The sequence below is a fragment of the Antrostomus carolinensis genome, unplaced genomic scaffold (assembly GCF_000700745.2).
Source record: "Antrostomus carolinensis isolate BGI_N321 unplaced genomic scaffold, ASM70074v2 scaffold1623, whole genome shotgun sequence".
NCBI classification, from domain to species: Eukaryota; Metazoa; Chordata; class Aves; order Caprimulgiformes; family Caprimulgidae; genus Antrostomus; species Antrostomus carolinensis.
The window spans coordinates 9,738-24,531 of NW_010305658.1; the positions used below are offsets into that span (position 1 = coordinate 9,738).

Below are 14,794 nucleotides of genomic sequence, written 5' to 3' on the forward strand. Positions count from 1 at the left end.
GTTCATATCGGCCCGATCTCGAACATAGTCCTTGAAGGTGCCCTTGGGTTTGTGGTTGGGCAGGGCGGCGGGGTAGTCCTCCGAGTCAAAGCTGTCATAGGATGGGACACGCTGCAGGCTCTGGAAGGAGGACTGGCTGCTCCAGGACTGCGTCAGGCGGTCGCAGCTATCGTAGCTCTCTATGCTTTCGAAGGAGTCCTGGCCACCCAGTTTACCTGTAGAGAAAGAAGATCATGTGAGATGTGTCTGGCCAGCATGAAGATGCTTTAGCTTGCCACCAGCCAGAAGGATGCTTTGCCTGAGAAGGCAATCAGGCAAAATGATGCTGTCCCACCATGTCTCATCTCCAAAGAAACTCAAAAATATGACCTGAAACTGGGATACTTTCGGTCTCTTTGCAATTCAGAGCAAGGCTATCTGAGCCTCCAAGAAGTTCAGGCAGCACAGCAAGGCAGAGTGAGTCAGGGAAAAAAAACCCAAAGTCCTGACACTCTACCCAAGACTGATGCCTGGGGCTGACTGGAAATTGTTCTCTCTTTCAAAAAAAAAAAGGCAACGGCAGAGAAATAACCCACTTTAAACAGATTTTCAAGGCCCATTTGAGGTGCCAGGACCTCTTGCTCTTGCTTCTGAAACAGTAAATCCCATATTATACCTGCCAACCCTATATACATGTTGCTCAGGCATATCCAAGGGCACAGGACACCCAGCTTCTTTACTTTTGATGTTTCCTACAAAACTACACAGCAGCTTTTTATTGCCGTATGTTACAACCAGCTTTCAACCCCCAAAATCCCCAAACAGCAGCAGATTTGAATGGAGGAGGAGAGCAAAAGGCTGAGAGCTCAAATAGTTCCAGTTCTGGTAAGGTGAGCACAGCTGGGTTGTATCAAGGTTACTCTCTGGGGTATTTTTAGTCAAGAGCAGAATATGAGAGGCTAGATCCTCAGCAGGGCTATGCTGATTTACACCCAGTAGAGACAGCAGAAGTATTAGCTTCTGTACTTAAAACAGGAGAGCTAAAAAAGGATCCAAAGAACAAACTGAAATTGCTCTCTCTTGATCTCCCGTAGGCTGCCGATTGCTCAACATCTTTACTGACAAACTCTGAGCGTAACAGGATCATTCAAGTTCACTAATTTCCCAAACCAGGCTAAAAACAGCTGCTGGGATTGTGCAAGAACTCCTGGAGAAATTTCCATTGGCAGAGTTACCAAGTAGCTTGAGCCCAGTTAGTAAATCACAGGGGAACAGGAACGTGGAAGGACGCTGGCACACTCCCCCAAATATTTGTTGTGTTGTAGTTTGAAGAACACTTGCTGTGAAAAGACTCAACCACCGTCAGCTCTGCCCTGATTGCTGCCTCAGAATTGTTTGAAGTTTGGATTCCTAGCTGGTAATATCTATGCTTCAAACTCATTTTATTTTCTTCCTCTAGGTTTTTGGGGGGTTTTTTCATTGAGAATTTCACAGAATACACTTCACTTCCTGAATCCTTCAAGGGGAAAATAACCCCGCTTTGTGCATGTTCATTAATTGGCATAACCACTTCCCTGAGAAGTCCTGTAGCACAAGTTCGTTTAGAAAAGGAATTAAAAATCTGCCAGATGAACAGCTGCAGTGTCGGGAGATGTGACTTGGATAATTTCATTGAAAATTCACCTAAATTTGACCTAAACATGAGCCTTTGGAAAAATCACACCTCGTACCTACTCAGAAGAAACTTGTTAAAGAGTTTGGCAGCTACACTTTCCAACCAGACATCCTCAGTGATAAGGCAAAGTGAAACAATTCCCATGGGGCCACAAAAATTAACTCCTAAAACCCACACAAAGAAAGACAAAAGGCGACTGTCTGGAAAACCTTCAGCCTGAATTTCCCACTGCTGGAGTCCTTGACTTTGTGATAGATTAACCTGTTGATACAGTGGAAGGGAAAGACGTAACGTAAATATCAATTTAACCAGACTCTGCTTTATATTAAGGCTTTTTTTATATCACTCTGGGAGGATTAATGCCACCCAAAGACTCTTCTACGTGGCTGAAATGTAGGTGAGTGTAAGCACGGCCGGAGCCTGTTGCATTTCTTCAATTGTTAAAGTGTTTGCCAACACCAGGGGCCCTTGATCCCCCGTGCTGAGTTCAGGGTTCTTTCTTCCCTCCCCTGGAGTTTTTTTTTTTAGGCTTGCTGGTGAGAACAAGCTCAAGGTACAATTGCAAAAGCATGCCTGAATCATTGCATTTCAATGAGAATTATTATGAAATCACCTATGTTAAAGAAAAGGTCAAGAAAAGGGAAAGACACTGATGAAAGATAGCCAGAAAAACAACCCCAGGAAGAGGAGCTTGCCTAAAATTATAACACCGCTGCCCTTTTGGTCCAAGTCACCTCTCTTATATTAACACTCAGACAGCAGCAGCAGGAGAGGTAATAATACAAATAATAACTTTTCCTGTCATTAGCTCTCCCAGTTTGGAAAAATAATTGAGAAACTTAAAAGGAGCTTCATTGAGCAACTCAAATGCGATGCAGACCTGCAAAGAGGCTCAGGCTTTCACAGGGAGCCAGCACAACTCCAGCTCTCAGAGCTGGATGAATGGGTTTGAATGTTCAACATCAAACCTGGCTCACAGCAACACGTCACTATAATGAATTTTAGGCATGGGGACACCTGGATTCTATTGCAGGCAGGTCAGATCTCTTCCCTCAGCTTCCCTACCTGAAATCAGGAGATAATGATACCCCTTTGTAAGTGACTTTGAGCTCTGTGGATTCAACTTTTGCTTTGAATATCTCCTGTGAGCCAGACCCTCAGCCTTGCGTTAAGCGATGTCATTACAAAGTAGCCGGGCATCTGGGCCCCATGTGTTCAGAATTTAATAATATTAATTGAAAAGGTATTTGGGCTCAGATCCTCAGAAGTGTTTAGGTGTTTAAAGCCCATCATCTCAAACAGGAATCATGTACCTATAACTCTTTGGAGATGTAGGGCTGTAGCACAAGGATTCGGGGGGTTTTTCAGCTCTGTCGCTGACTCAACCCGTGACATCTGCATCTCCTAACAAAGCACAGGGCTTGAGTTCACCAGAACAGATTATCAGTTCAAGCAAACAGCCATCAAAAAACCAACGGAGATAATGGATAAAGACTTTGGATCATCAAGTGTAAAACTCTTCAGAGCCTTGGACATTCATTCCTGATGAGAACTTGTGAAGGATTTTGCCTGGTCTCCTAGGAAAATGAGATTTATACAATCACACAGCAGTCTGTCCTCCCTAGTAACCTCAAAGCTTATTTCAACTTCACTCCAGTTTGACATTAAAATCCAGAGCCAGAAATGCTCCATTTTTTGCTGATGTTGTAAAAAGAGGCAGCAGAGTAGAAAAAATAAAGGCCTTCTTCATGTTTTCCCCAGAGAGAAAGGCAGGGAGGGCTCAAAGCCATCAGGGAATCCATCTGGGAGTTCAACCTCCTCAGATATATGTCTTTGTTACTGGAGCTGCATGATGTCCTGATGGCCTTGGTCCCCCCAAAGCACTATCTCCTACAGAGGGGAAAGCAGCATGTATGTTGATATAGGTAGATAGCAAGAACCCAAGCAAACCCTGGGAGATACTTGACTTTACCTCGACTGGCACGTCCCATGCACATGTTGTCTGGCGTTACCACTTCTTGCTTGATCGTGAAGTAGTCTGTCTGCAAGGAGTCTGTCTGGACTGGGTCACGCAGGATGACCGAGGGATAGTCGTTCTCGTACTTGAGGGACAGGAGCTCTTCTGAGCTGATGGGATGGAGGGTCTGGTAGGACTCTGTGATGAAGCTGGGCTCGGAGAACTCGGAGGGTGGCACGCACTGTGCGTGCTCAATGCCATAACCTGCCGGCAGAAGAGGAGCATTAGAATCACAGAATCATAGAACGGTTTGGGTTGGAAGGGACCTTAAAGCTCATCCAGTTCCAACCCCACTGCCAGCAGCAGGGACACCTTCCACTAGACCAGGTTGCTCAAAGCCTCATCCAGCCTGGCTTTGAAAACTTCCAGGGAGGAACATCCACAACTTACCTGTTCCAATGTCTGACCACCCTCACAGTGAAGAACTTCTTCCTAATATCTCATCTAAACCTCCCCTCTTTCAGCTTAAGCCCATTTCCCCTTGTTTTGTCATTAACTGCCCTTATGAAAAGCAAGACAAAAACCCAAACAGCTCCAAGAAAGCAGAGCTTTGCTCTCTCCCCCTCCAGTCTCCCACAGCACAGTGAGATTGGAGGTCTGCAGTGCAAGGGGAGACCACCTTTGGACAGAAAATACCTGGCACAACTGGGCACTGATTTTGACTAAGGTTTCTAAAAGATACAGAGAGCCGGTGTCTTATAATTGCAGCAATTTAAAAATAAATAAGACATCCTGAACCATCATCAGTGTGTGTTACACCAAACTCCTCTCAAGCAAGCTGCTAGTGGGAAAAAGCTGGAAAATCATGAAGAGCATAATCTCAGCAAAGGAAATACAGGGCAAAAAATTTTCCTTGGTGATTATAACAGATAAATCACTTCCACAGTCACCTCGCTCCTCACTGGCCAGAGCTTGGAATCCCAATTCAGGTGAGTTATGGTTTTTTTTTTGCTGGTTCAGGAAATATATCACAGATTTCAAACGGCCTTAAAGAAAATCTCCAAAGCAATAGCAATGGGAAGACAGCTCATCCCTTTCCTTGCTAGGTTCCTACCTAGCAATCCAGAATTAAGTCTTATTTCCCCATTCCCTCCCTTTTTTAATAAGTTTTTTTTTAAATTCCTAATATTCTGGAGTGTTGAGGTGGCTTTTTGTGTCTGCTGAGCTACAGCTTCAAACAACTAATGCTTGAAAAGTCATATTATGGCATCTCAAGGCAGCCTCTAAAAAATACAGATGGCTTCTAAATAAGCCTCAAAAATTAGGAAAGACAAAAATCTGCCACAACAGAGCAACAACTGGATGGTGAAATCTTCATGTGAGGTAGACACACCTCTAATAGGTGGCACTTTCATGCCTGGAAGCACCAGAATGATACTGATAATTGAGACTTACTAATGAAGTAGTCTGAAGTATAACGGGATTCTGGATATGTTGTGTTCACTCCGTTTGCTGGGTACGGTTTCACCTCTTCTGCAAAGAGAGAAGGAAGGAAATGTCACATGTCCATGGGCATATCGTGCAGAACATTTAGGTCTGAACTTCCTAAAATGCTCTTCTCTGGGTTAAACTGGGACATTCAAAGGAACAGAAAGGAGTTAAGAGCTGAAATCCCACCCGAATAAGCGCCTGATGCACACGGGTTCCTTGGGGAATTCTTGCTGCAGGTATGACCAAATTTAAACTAAACAAAACAAAACAGCAACAACTTTCTCAATCAGAGGCTCCAGGTGGTTCTGAAATACTTGTTGCATCATTTCCTCGCTTGCCTTAATTTTTTTTTGGTCGGTTTTTCATCCTCTTGAGGATTGCTTATCGCAGCTTACATGTATGAGCTCATGAAAAAACCCCACCATACAAGGACAGTTAGTTGTTTTCCTGAAAAAGCCCCTATTTTTAGCCCAGCAGTAGGTGTGTGTGCAAGTGAGTGGGTAATGAACACCAAAACCAGCTCCTACAACCCCAAATTAATGCGAATTCCCAGCCTACGCAGCATTTTTTTACCTTGCACCTGATGCAGGCAGAGGCTGCCACGCTCAGAAAAGCTTTGCTGCACTGTCCATCATCCTCGTACAAACTCCACTATATATATATATGGGCAGCCTGCAAAATTTTACCTTTTCTATAACCATAATTCACTAAGAAAAAGAAAGTGCTTATCACATAGATTCCCTGCTTTCTCTTGCTTTTTCCAAGCAGTTTGGTACTGCTGGGCTTGGCGCTGAATTTGCTTTTCCCATCTAAAAGCCACGTTGCTCTTACCCCGACCAGTTTTTCCATTAACACCTTCTTCATTCCAGCATGTTATTGTGGGCAGAGATACCGGCATGAGAGATTTTATTTTCTTTACAGAGGGTAACCAAAATAATAATAATAATTAAAAAAAAACCCCACACACAGACAACTCCCAGTTATGTTTATTTCTGCTGAGGCGCTAGAGAAGCCAACTGAAGATAATGCACGTTCGCTTGCAAGGAGCCTAATTTTATCCCTCTCTCCTGGGGATTGTAGGGTGGAAAATATTCTCTAACAAAAGGAGGTTTTGTGCAAACGGAGAGACCTAATGAGAAATGTTTTTTTCCTTTCCCCACGGTGTCTGCCAAGGGGCAGGGTGGGTGACCACAGAGAAAAGAGAGCAACCTTCAGCTACGCTTACAGTCAAGTGGAGGGCACTGCTGACTGCTGGTAACTGAAGAGGTTATTTTAAGAAGAAATTTGGGAAAAAAAAAAATATGCTTGAAAATACTCAAATCCATGCAGGGAAAAGTCGCCCATCTGCTGCCTTTTTTAAACCCTGAGCAGCCTGTGGTACATGAGTCACTCTCAGAAAGCGCTCACAAGGGAGGCATGTTAGCAGGAGGGACAGCAAGGTCACAGCCTGTCCCAGCATGACCCGATGCTGGTTGTCACACCGCTATAGGTAAAGTCAAAGATTTTGGGGTTAACCACCATTCCCGGCATCAATACCCCCAAGTGATGATGGTGATGATGATGGTGGGTGGCTGGGGAAGACGGAAGAGATGCGGACTGGCAAGTTGGACCTTGATATCATGGGTGTGTCTGGGCAAACCTTGATCTCTTCACGCTTCACATCCCCAGCAGCAAAGTGGAGAAGACCATCTCCTCTTGCGTGGGGAGAGATGTGGCAGGGACAACTTCACACGTTATGTTTATACAACACCAGCACAACAGAACCCAGATCTTGTCAGGGGTTTGGAGATGTACTACCAGTAAAATGAATCCCATAACTTACAGGGAACAGAAATTAATCCTTGGGGTGAGGCTGGTTATTTTTTGGAAGCTCTTCTTAGTTACTCTCCAAATAACTTCACAGATATTGCCCTTCTGGGAAATGTGTTCAGAACCCACCATAGAAGCTAAGGCTCAGATAACTTATGCAAGAAGTGACAAAGTCACCAGTAAAACTGAACACAGAATGGAGACTTCTTAGTTCCCAGGGCTGTGCCAGCAGCGTTGAAACAAAGAAATTCAGCTTTATGTTTCATCCTCTCAGCAGAAAAGCTGCCACAGACACAAAGATTTCCAGTTTCTTTGTAAACTCTCTCTCTCTTAGACCTTTTGCGTCCTCATCACTGCAGCATCTCAACACCCTCGTGTGTCAAGGAGACATAATCCCTATTTTACTGTGAAACTACAGCACCGAGGTCATATTTACGCCGTGGGGAATCTGCAGGAAGGAGCTACAAACCCAGCTCTGATGCTTCAGTCAGTACCTGTGGCACATCACACCCCTCTCCAGTGGGTTACAGCCCAAAAAAGAAATGAAGGAGGGTTGTGGGAAGGTAGAGCTGCCTTACAAGTGACGGTTTAAAACAAGGACTGACCGTAACATTTCGTTTTGTTTGGTTAAACCACTTGCTGTTGATATAAACACTCAATTCAAATCAGGCCAAATGAGAAGAACACAACAGATACAGAGTCAAAAGAGCAGAAAAACCGCCAGTTGGACGCAGACCCTGGGAAGAGCCGTGTTTACCTTTTGCAAACCACAGGTAGCAGTAAAATTAGTAATCAGCAATTAACATCCATTTGTCAATGGTTTCCTGGAAGGCATAACTTTGTTCCCCCTCCCCTTCCTGCCAGCAGTACAGGTCCGCTGACAAGCACGCAGGGTCAGTATGACAGAGCAAGGGATATTCCAGGAAAGCAAATAGCTCTGCAGAAAAACGAGCTAGAGACTGAACCCAGATTTCTTCCTGCTCGTGGCTCAGTTAAAGGTGTTCAGCTCTTCACCTGCTCTTTCAAAACCATCCCAGTCTAAGTGGTGCTTGGGCATCCAGACCCTATGAAAATCAACACTCCAAATCAATGTGTATGTTCCTAATCAATAAAAATTAATATCCTTAAATGCTGCCATGCCAGGACTGGTCAGAGATGGTTTCTGTGGGGGACACGGTCACTCTTAACAAAATGCCACTACATCTTTTGGGACATCAAACAAAGCAAAGCAGTTTCTAATTGCAACTGGGAAATGAGGGTGGGATGTTGGAGGGATTGTTGTACCGGAGGAAATGGTAAAATTCACAACGGGAGCCTGAACGAGCTGAGGAATAATGCTTTGGAAAATCCCACCATCATTTCCAGAGTGTCCCTGCCCGCTGTGGGTTCCTGCCAAGCATCCAGTGCAAACACCCTTCCTCTGTCAAGCAGTGCTGGGATTTCCATTGCCCACTACCAGTTGAGATGCTCATTTGAAATCCTACTGGAAAGCTGAGCTTTGAAAGCTGCTTTTAGTGGGATTAAAACCCAAAGTGAACACCTCATTGCAGAACCAGACTGTGAACCAAAGTCTTTGGAAAGGTCCAAAATCAGGTTAAATAGGATGGGGTGAGCCATTCACCCTGGAAACTCTGGGACTCACCTTTCTGCAAGATCTCCAGATGTTCCCAAAGGATGTCACCCACAAAGTCGGGCGCTAGCTCCAGGAAGCACTCCTTGCCCAGGGCACAGAGAGCAGCTCCATTCATGCAAAATTTCTGGAAATCCACTCCTTTTAGGCTAAACTCGTTCACTGCCCACATCACCCAGTCCCGCACGTGCGTCTCCGTCCACTGCTGGGGATCTGCACCAAGACAAAAAAAAATCAATTAATGAGCAACCACAAGCCATTTCCCCCAGGAAAAGAGGACACAAAGAGTGCTACAGATGCATCTTACTCACACAGCTTCATCCCATAGGGATTGGCAGTCCATTGGCATCAGGGTAAAACGTGGTGGGGGAACACCACACTTAGAGTTTGGATCAGCTCTGTTTGCAGTCATGTTTCATACAAGGAACGAGCTTTGGATTTGTTTGGGACTTTTAAAAATCTCCGTAGCTCTCTATCACCACCTCCCACCCATTTCTCTATCATGCTTGGTTTCCTCTCTGCCATCAGCCTCTTGTAAAGGGTCCCTGCTACTTCTCTGTATGGTGGACATGACTTCAAATAGAAGTTCTGGAGCTACCTTCTCCCCAAAGCTGCAAGAGCAGTCACCCAGCAGAGGTGAGCAGGACAGAGAGGCACAATCTGTCAGACAGGATGAGTTTGCAAGCGATACTGAAAAGGTTTTGCCTCTAGGTCCAGGTTGTTCCAGCTTCAGCTGCCAAGAACCAAGGCAATACTAGGTGAGGAGAACTGACAAAACACATGGCAGATGTGGAGAAGGAGTACACGATCTCTACATCTGCCACAGCTGCTCACTGGGAAGCCGTGTCTTACCTTTGGGGATTCCCAGCCGCTGCTGCTCTTTGGCGAAGCCGCTGAAAGTGGCTTTCAGTGCCTGAGACATCATTTCTTTGCTGCTGGGTGTTAATAAAGGCACATCTGCACATTCCATATCTGAAAGAAATGGGAGAGAAAAAATGGCTCTAAGGACACGGGACTGGCAAAGATGACGGGAGTCGTGCTGGCTGTTGAATTGTCAGAAAAACAAAGAGATCTTTTTTTCCTTCTGAATTTTTCACACCCAGACCCTCCTAAACCCTGCAAATCCATGAGCAGGCTTTTTAAATACAAGAAAAAGAATCTTGTGCTTATAATAAGCTTAAAGGGCACAGACAAGTCATGGTACATGGTGCACACAGTCTCCCTACAAGCCAACCATGAATGCACAACTGGAAATTTGATGGTGATATCAAAAGACCTTTACAAACATCAACTTGCTGGGTTTCATCACTCCAGGTGGTGTCTGAAGCCTGAGAGATAACTGAGCAGCTCCAAACACCATATAAGAGTATGAAGGTATGAGTCCTACACCAAGGTGACCAAGAAAGAAGGGAGAAATATATCTCTGAATTACTGCTCCACCTCCGAACATCCCGGTCCAAAGGAAAATAAGAGGGAAAAAATTGATTTTAAAGAATCACAGGCAATCCTGGAAAAAGTAAGTTGACAGGAGGCTGAAGAACCGGCAGAAAACCCATTGGAGGAGGGAGGGAAAACAAAGAGCTGGAAAATCCCACATTAGCACAGAGTTACATCATGCAGAGCCCATAGCACGGAGCGACGCGATTTGGGGTGAGTCACTGAACAATGCTCAGCCACCCCCATGGGACAGCGCGGGGCCAAGCCAAGAGCCAGGCCTTGGAGTAAATCCTGATGAGAAGAAAAGCTCTTCCTTTCTATTTTTTTTTTTTTTCTAATTTATTTGGAAGGAGACGGATATTTGTAGCCAAAGAGTTTCATAAACAAAAGCAATGGTTTAAAAAAAAATAAAATAAAAAAATAATCTCCTCATTCTGAATAAAGATTTGGCTCTTTTTCATATATTTTAAGCATTCCTGAAAAACATCTTTGGTGGAGAAGGAAAGCCTCATCCAACCATCATCTCAAACAACTGAACTTTATCAGTTTCATCCATATAACTCCAACCCAGGTTGGTTTAGCACTGGAAATTTTTCAATGAAAACTGTTCTGAGTGGAAAAATGACAACACGCACAAGCCCTTTTGGTGTTTCCATGAATGTCTGGATAGTAGCATCAAAAATCAAAGAATTCTCTGTTTGGTGGAAATCCCAGCCACCTCCCATCACTCCAGTTAATTTAGGCTCTGATTTAAAGAGCCATTTTACCTGCAAAACATCTTGTTTCAAGCAACATTGACTACATCCCCAGTGCAACAACGCTGCTTTCCAGTCCGACCCAGTCTGCTCCACTCACCTGCTCCACAGCCAAACTCACAGGCATCATTTAAAGCCCAAAACAACACAATATTGGGTTTGGGGTTTTTTTGCAAGTGAGAATCCAGAATTTGGGTCAATAAGCATCCACATGGAGCTTTGCAACACAGGGTAAGGTTGACCATGCTACAGAGCATCCCCAAATCATCAGCTGGATGCACCAAATGCAATTCCACCACCAAAGCCAAGAGAATCATTTTTATTTCTCCACTTTTTCACCTTCTACCTATTGTCCCCAAGGAAAAGACTTGCAAAATCACCTCCTCTCTTTGTAGCTCCCTCCACCAAAGCACTCAACGATTTGCATGACTTTTTGCTCAGGTAGGACTAATAAAAATACATGATCTCGAGCATCTCGGGACCTGATTCCTCCCCCTAAGCCCACCAAATAAATCAAGGATTCCCTGCCACAGTGGAAATATCGGGACCTTTGAAAGCAAACAATACATTCAAAGGCTATTTGGCAAATTACACTTCATTATTTACTGGATTTGGCTGGAAAGGGCACGGAAAAATGAGCAGCCACCCTGGCTATCTCTGTTCTCCATCTGCTGCTTTGAGATAACACTGGGAGAAAGTGGTTCAGTGCCCCTTTCCCTTCATCCTCATGTTACATTGTAATGCTTTGCTTTCTGTGCTCTGTGGTTACAGGGACCACCCAGGAATCCGTTCCCCTCCGCAGGCTGGTTAAACGGCAGTTCGTTTGCTCTCGGGTTCTATGGGAAGATGAGTCAGAGTTAAGCTAAACAAAACCAAAAAACCCCATTTCTAACCCCAATTTTTACACTGAATCACTGGTGAAAACCTGTGTGGAGATGACCTCCTTAGGCGAGCCACCAAGAGCAGCAGGGTAAGGTGAGGTGTGTGCAAAACTGTATTTGTATATCTGCAATATAAGCAAGTAGGTATCACCAATCCACCCCCCCTCGATGTTTTCTCCCACAGGATTCATGGGGTTGGGTTTGCTCATACCCAGCAAATCAATTTTTCAGTAGCAAGGGGGGGGGATAAAGTTTCAGTTTAGTAAGGTGAACGCTGAGCTCTGCACAAACACAATGTCAAAACAGGGAAGACTTAAAAGAGATTCCCAAGGAGAGGTCAGCGGAGAAGCAAAGTCTATTTTCAATTTAAAAAAAAAGAAAATATAAAAAAATTTAAAAAAATTTAAAAGTATTAGAGGAGGGTTTCTATTTAAACACCAAAATAAACCAAAATGTGCATTTCAAGGCTTCTCCTTCAAAATACTTTGCACTCAGCAGATTTAGGATTGAAACATCATCTACTTTTTTTTTTTATTATTATTATTATTTTTTTTCCTGGTACACCGTAGCTACTACTTAAAATTTCTTCAGAAGACAAAACAACCAAAAAAAGCCCCAAGCCTGCTAACGCTTGCAGAAGCTTTATTTTAGTCAGCAGTGTCCCACATCTACAGAAAAACTCACCCGTGGAAGACTAACCGTGTTTGTAAAGCTCTGCATGTGTGTTTGTGGACAAGTTTTAGCCCTGTGATCTGAAAGAGGTGGACAGTTTTTCATTTAAATTCTGCCTGTGCTCATTTTGAGATGCTGAATTTACTTAAATATATATTTATTTAATTTTTTTTGTTAATCTCTGAGTGTGCAAGGAGCTGGATGGGCTTTAGCTGGCTCTGCCTGCTGTAACTTTGCTGGATGCAAGGGAATTAACTTCCCAGGGAGGAGATTCAAGCCCTGGTGATGTTCTCCAGCACCCACAAAGTCCTTCCCCTTCAGTTTAGGATGCTGAAAGGTCAGAGCCAAAGCAGAATTTCAGTTACAAAAGCAACTTTGGTGGGTTTAGCTCCCCACCCCCAGGTTTCAGCTTTCACTGCCATCTGAAACCTGTTTCCAAGATTTTAATCAAATCTTCCACAAATAAAACGTCTCCTTTTGTCTACCTCCTGCCAGCCACAAAGTGCACACACACACGCACACGCGCGTGTGCGCGCAAGAAACGGATGGGAAGGAAAATTAGCCAGCACCAAAACCAGCTGTTACACCCAAACCCAGCTGAAAAATTGCAGGGTTTTTAATCCAAAAAACAAGTGTAACAGTGGGGACCAGGCGACCACGGCGGCGCATCCCAGGCTTGGTTTGCTCGATCGTTTTTACGATGCCCATTAAAGCCTCATCGACACGGCTGCCACGTGCACTCGGCTGCCTAAGATGCCGTGTCCTCCTCTTGCTGTCATTGCACTGACAGGGAACTGTGTTTGATTTTCCTCCTGGGAGATCAGGCAGGGTGTTATGGTTTGGTTTTTTTAAAATATTAACAGGAATTACGGTCGCTCTGGAATAATTATGTCACCAACATCTGTAGAGCAGAGATAAATAATTTGCCTTGCACGGTGGGAAGGAAAAGAGGGACAACTCTTCATCTGGCTTCAGCTTTCCAAAAGCAAGGAGGGATCTGGGGGTTTAGTTTGAGACTTCTCAAAATCAAATCCCTATTTTTCCTCCATCAGGATGGTCAGACACTGGAACAGGTTGCCCAAGGAAGTTGTGGCTGCTCCTCCCTGGAAGTGTTCAAGGCCAGGTTGGCTGAGGCTTTGAGCAACCTGGTCTAGTGGAAGGTGTCCCTGCTGCTGGCAGGGGGGTTGGAACTGGATGATCTTTAAGGTCCCTTCCAATCCAAACCATTCTATGATTCTATGATGATCCCTGGGGACAGGTTTTTAGGTAGACAAGAGGATAATAACCCTATATGACTTTTATGTTATGGAAGATCTACCCAAAACCCACCACCCTCCTTGTCCAACAGACACAGAGCCTGGGAGAAAAACAACCAGCAAACAAAGAGGCCAAGATCACCGAGTTCATCTCCCAGTCAAATTCCCACTCTACTCTGCGTGTATAAACTATTTCTACACATCTGATCTTTTTAAAGGACTACGATTTACAAACTTTCGGGATTTTGACCTTAAAATACAAGCTACTCTGCCGCATGCCAGAGCATTAGCATCTGACTGCATAAGCAAAAGAAATGGCAATAAAGGGAAAAAAAAAGAAAAAAAAGATGTTCTGAGCAGGAGGATGGAATGAAGTCATTTTTCACCCGAATTTCCACTCGGGGTCAATGCCTCTTTAAAGCTCCCCTCGGCCACTCACTTTTTTTCCCATCAAAAGCTCCAGTGTGTCCTTGTCTGGTCCCTGCTATTTTCCCCAGTAGCCTGCGTGTAAATGGATGTACAGCGGGGTCAGAGCGGAGCCAACTGACCCGGTGGCCTCCTCCTGCCCTTGCTCTGATGGATGGACACCAAGGTCAGGAACCCAACGCGCTGTTGTCTCAGGTAAAAGCCCGTTCCCTGCCCAGCCTCCTCATCTTCCCCTTCCCAGGCCAGAGACTAACCCCAAAACATGCTGTTACCACGAGTATTTCAAGACTTTTTGGTGGCTTGAAAGAAGCATGGGGATAAATTTGGGAGAAGCAGCATGTTGGTTTCAAACCAGATCATTTGCAGAGAGGAAAGAAAAATCATCTCTCTAGGACTGTGCATCCAAAGGCTACACAAATTTGTGCCTGTCTCCTTCAAAAGACCTGTTCCTGAGCCCTGACTTAGCCGAGATCTTCCTCTGAGCTCCCATGTGTGACAACCACCAGCGCTGCCCCACTTTGAGGTGTCCACAATCCAGGATATCCCCCCACCTGGATGTCTGTGATGGAGCAGGAGTTTCTCAGAAGCTCTGCAAGAAAGGACATGGCTTTGCTCTCCTACCCTTTTCCCATGTGCTCACAGTGAGCCTGTGACCACCAAGCCCCAAAACTCCCCATCTCCAGCCCCCCATCAAGCCGAGCTCATCCCCCTGCCACACCGAAGCCCTGCTGTCCCAGCCTTCACGAGGACCAAAACTAGAGCAGAGTTAGGGCTGGGGAAAGCTGAATTACAGCAGATTTCCCAACTTCCCACAGCTGACAGGGTT

General features: G+C 44.9%; 1 protein-coding gene across 1 annotated transcript in view; it reads right to left on the bottom strand.

The window, feature by feature from the left end:
• Positions 1–9,513, bottom strand: part of ETS1 (ETS proto-oncogene 1, transcription factor) — a gene marked incomplete at both ends in the record, with an annotated part of 9,614 nt that extends 101 nt beyond the window's left edge. The window contains 5 exons of the mRNA XM_010164836.1: positions 1–215; positions 3,627–3,875; positions 5,067–5,144; positions 8,554–8,754; positions 9,394–9,513. Of these exons, the coding sequence (XP_010163138.1) occupies positions 1–215; positions 3,627–3,875; positions 5,067–5,144; positions 8,554–8,754; positions 9,394–9,513 (863 nt within the window). The remainder of the gene's footprint in view (positions 216–3,626; positions 3,876–5,066; positions 5,145–8,553; positions 8,755–9,393) is intronic.
• Between the last annotated feature and the right edge of the window lie 5,281 nt (positions 9,514–14,794).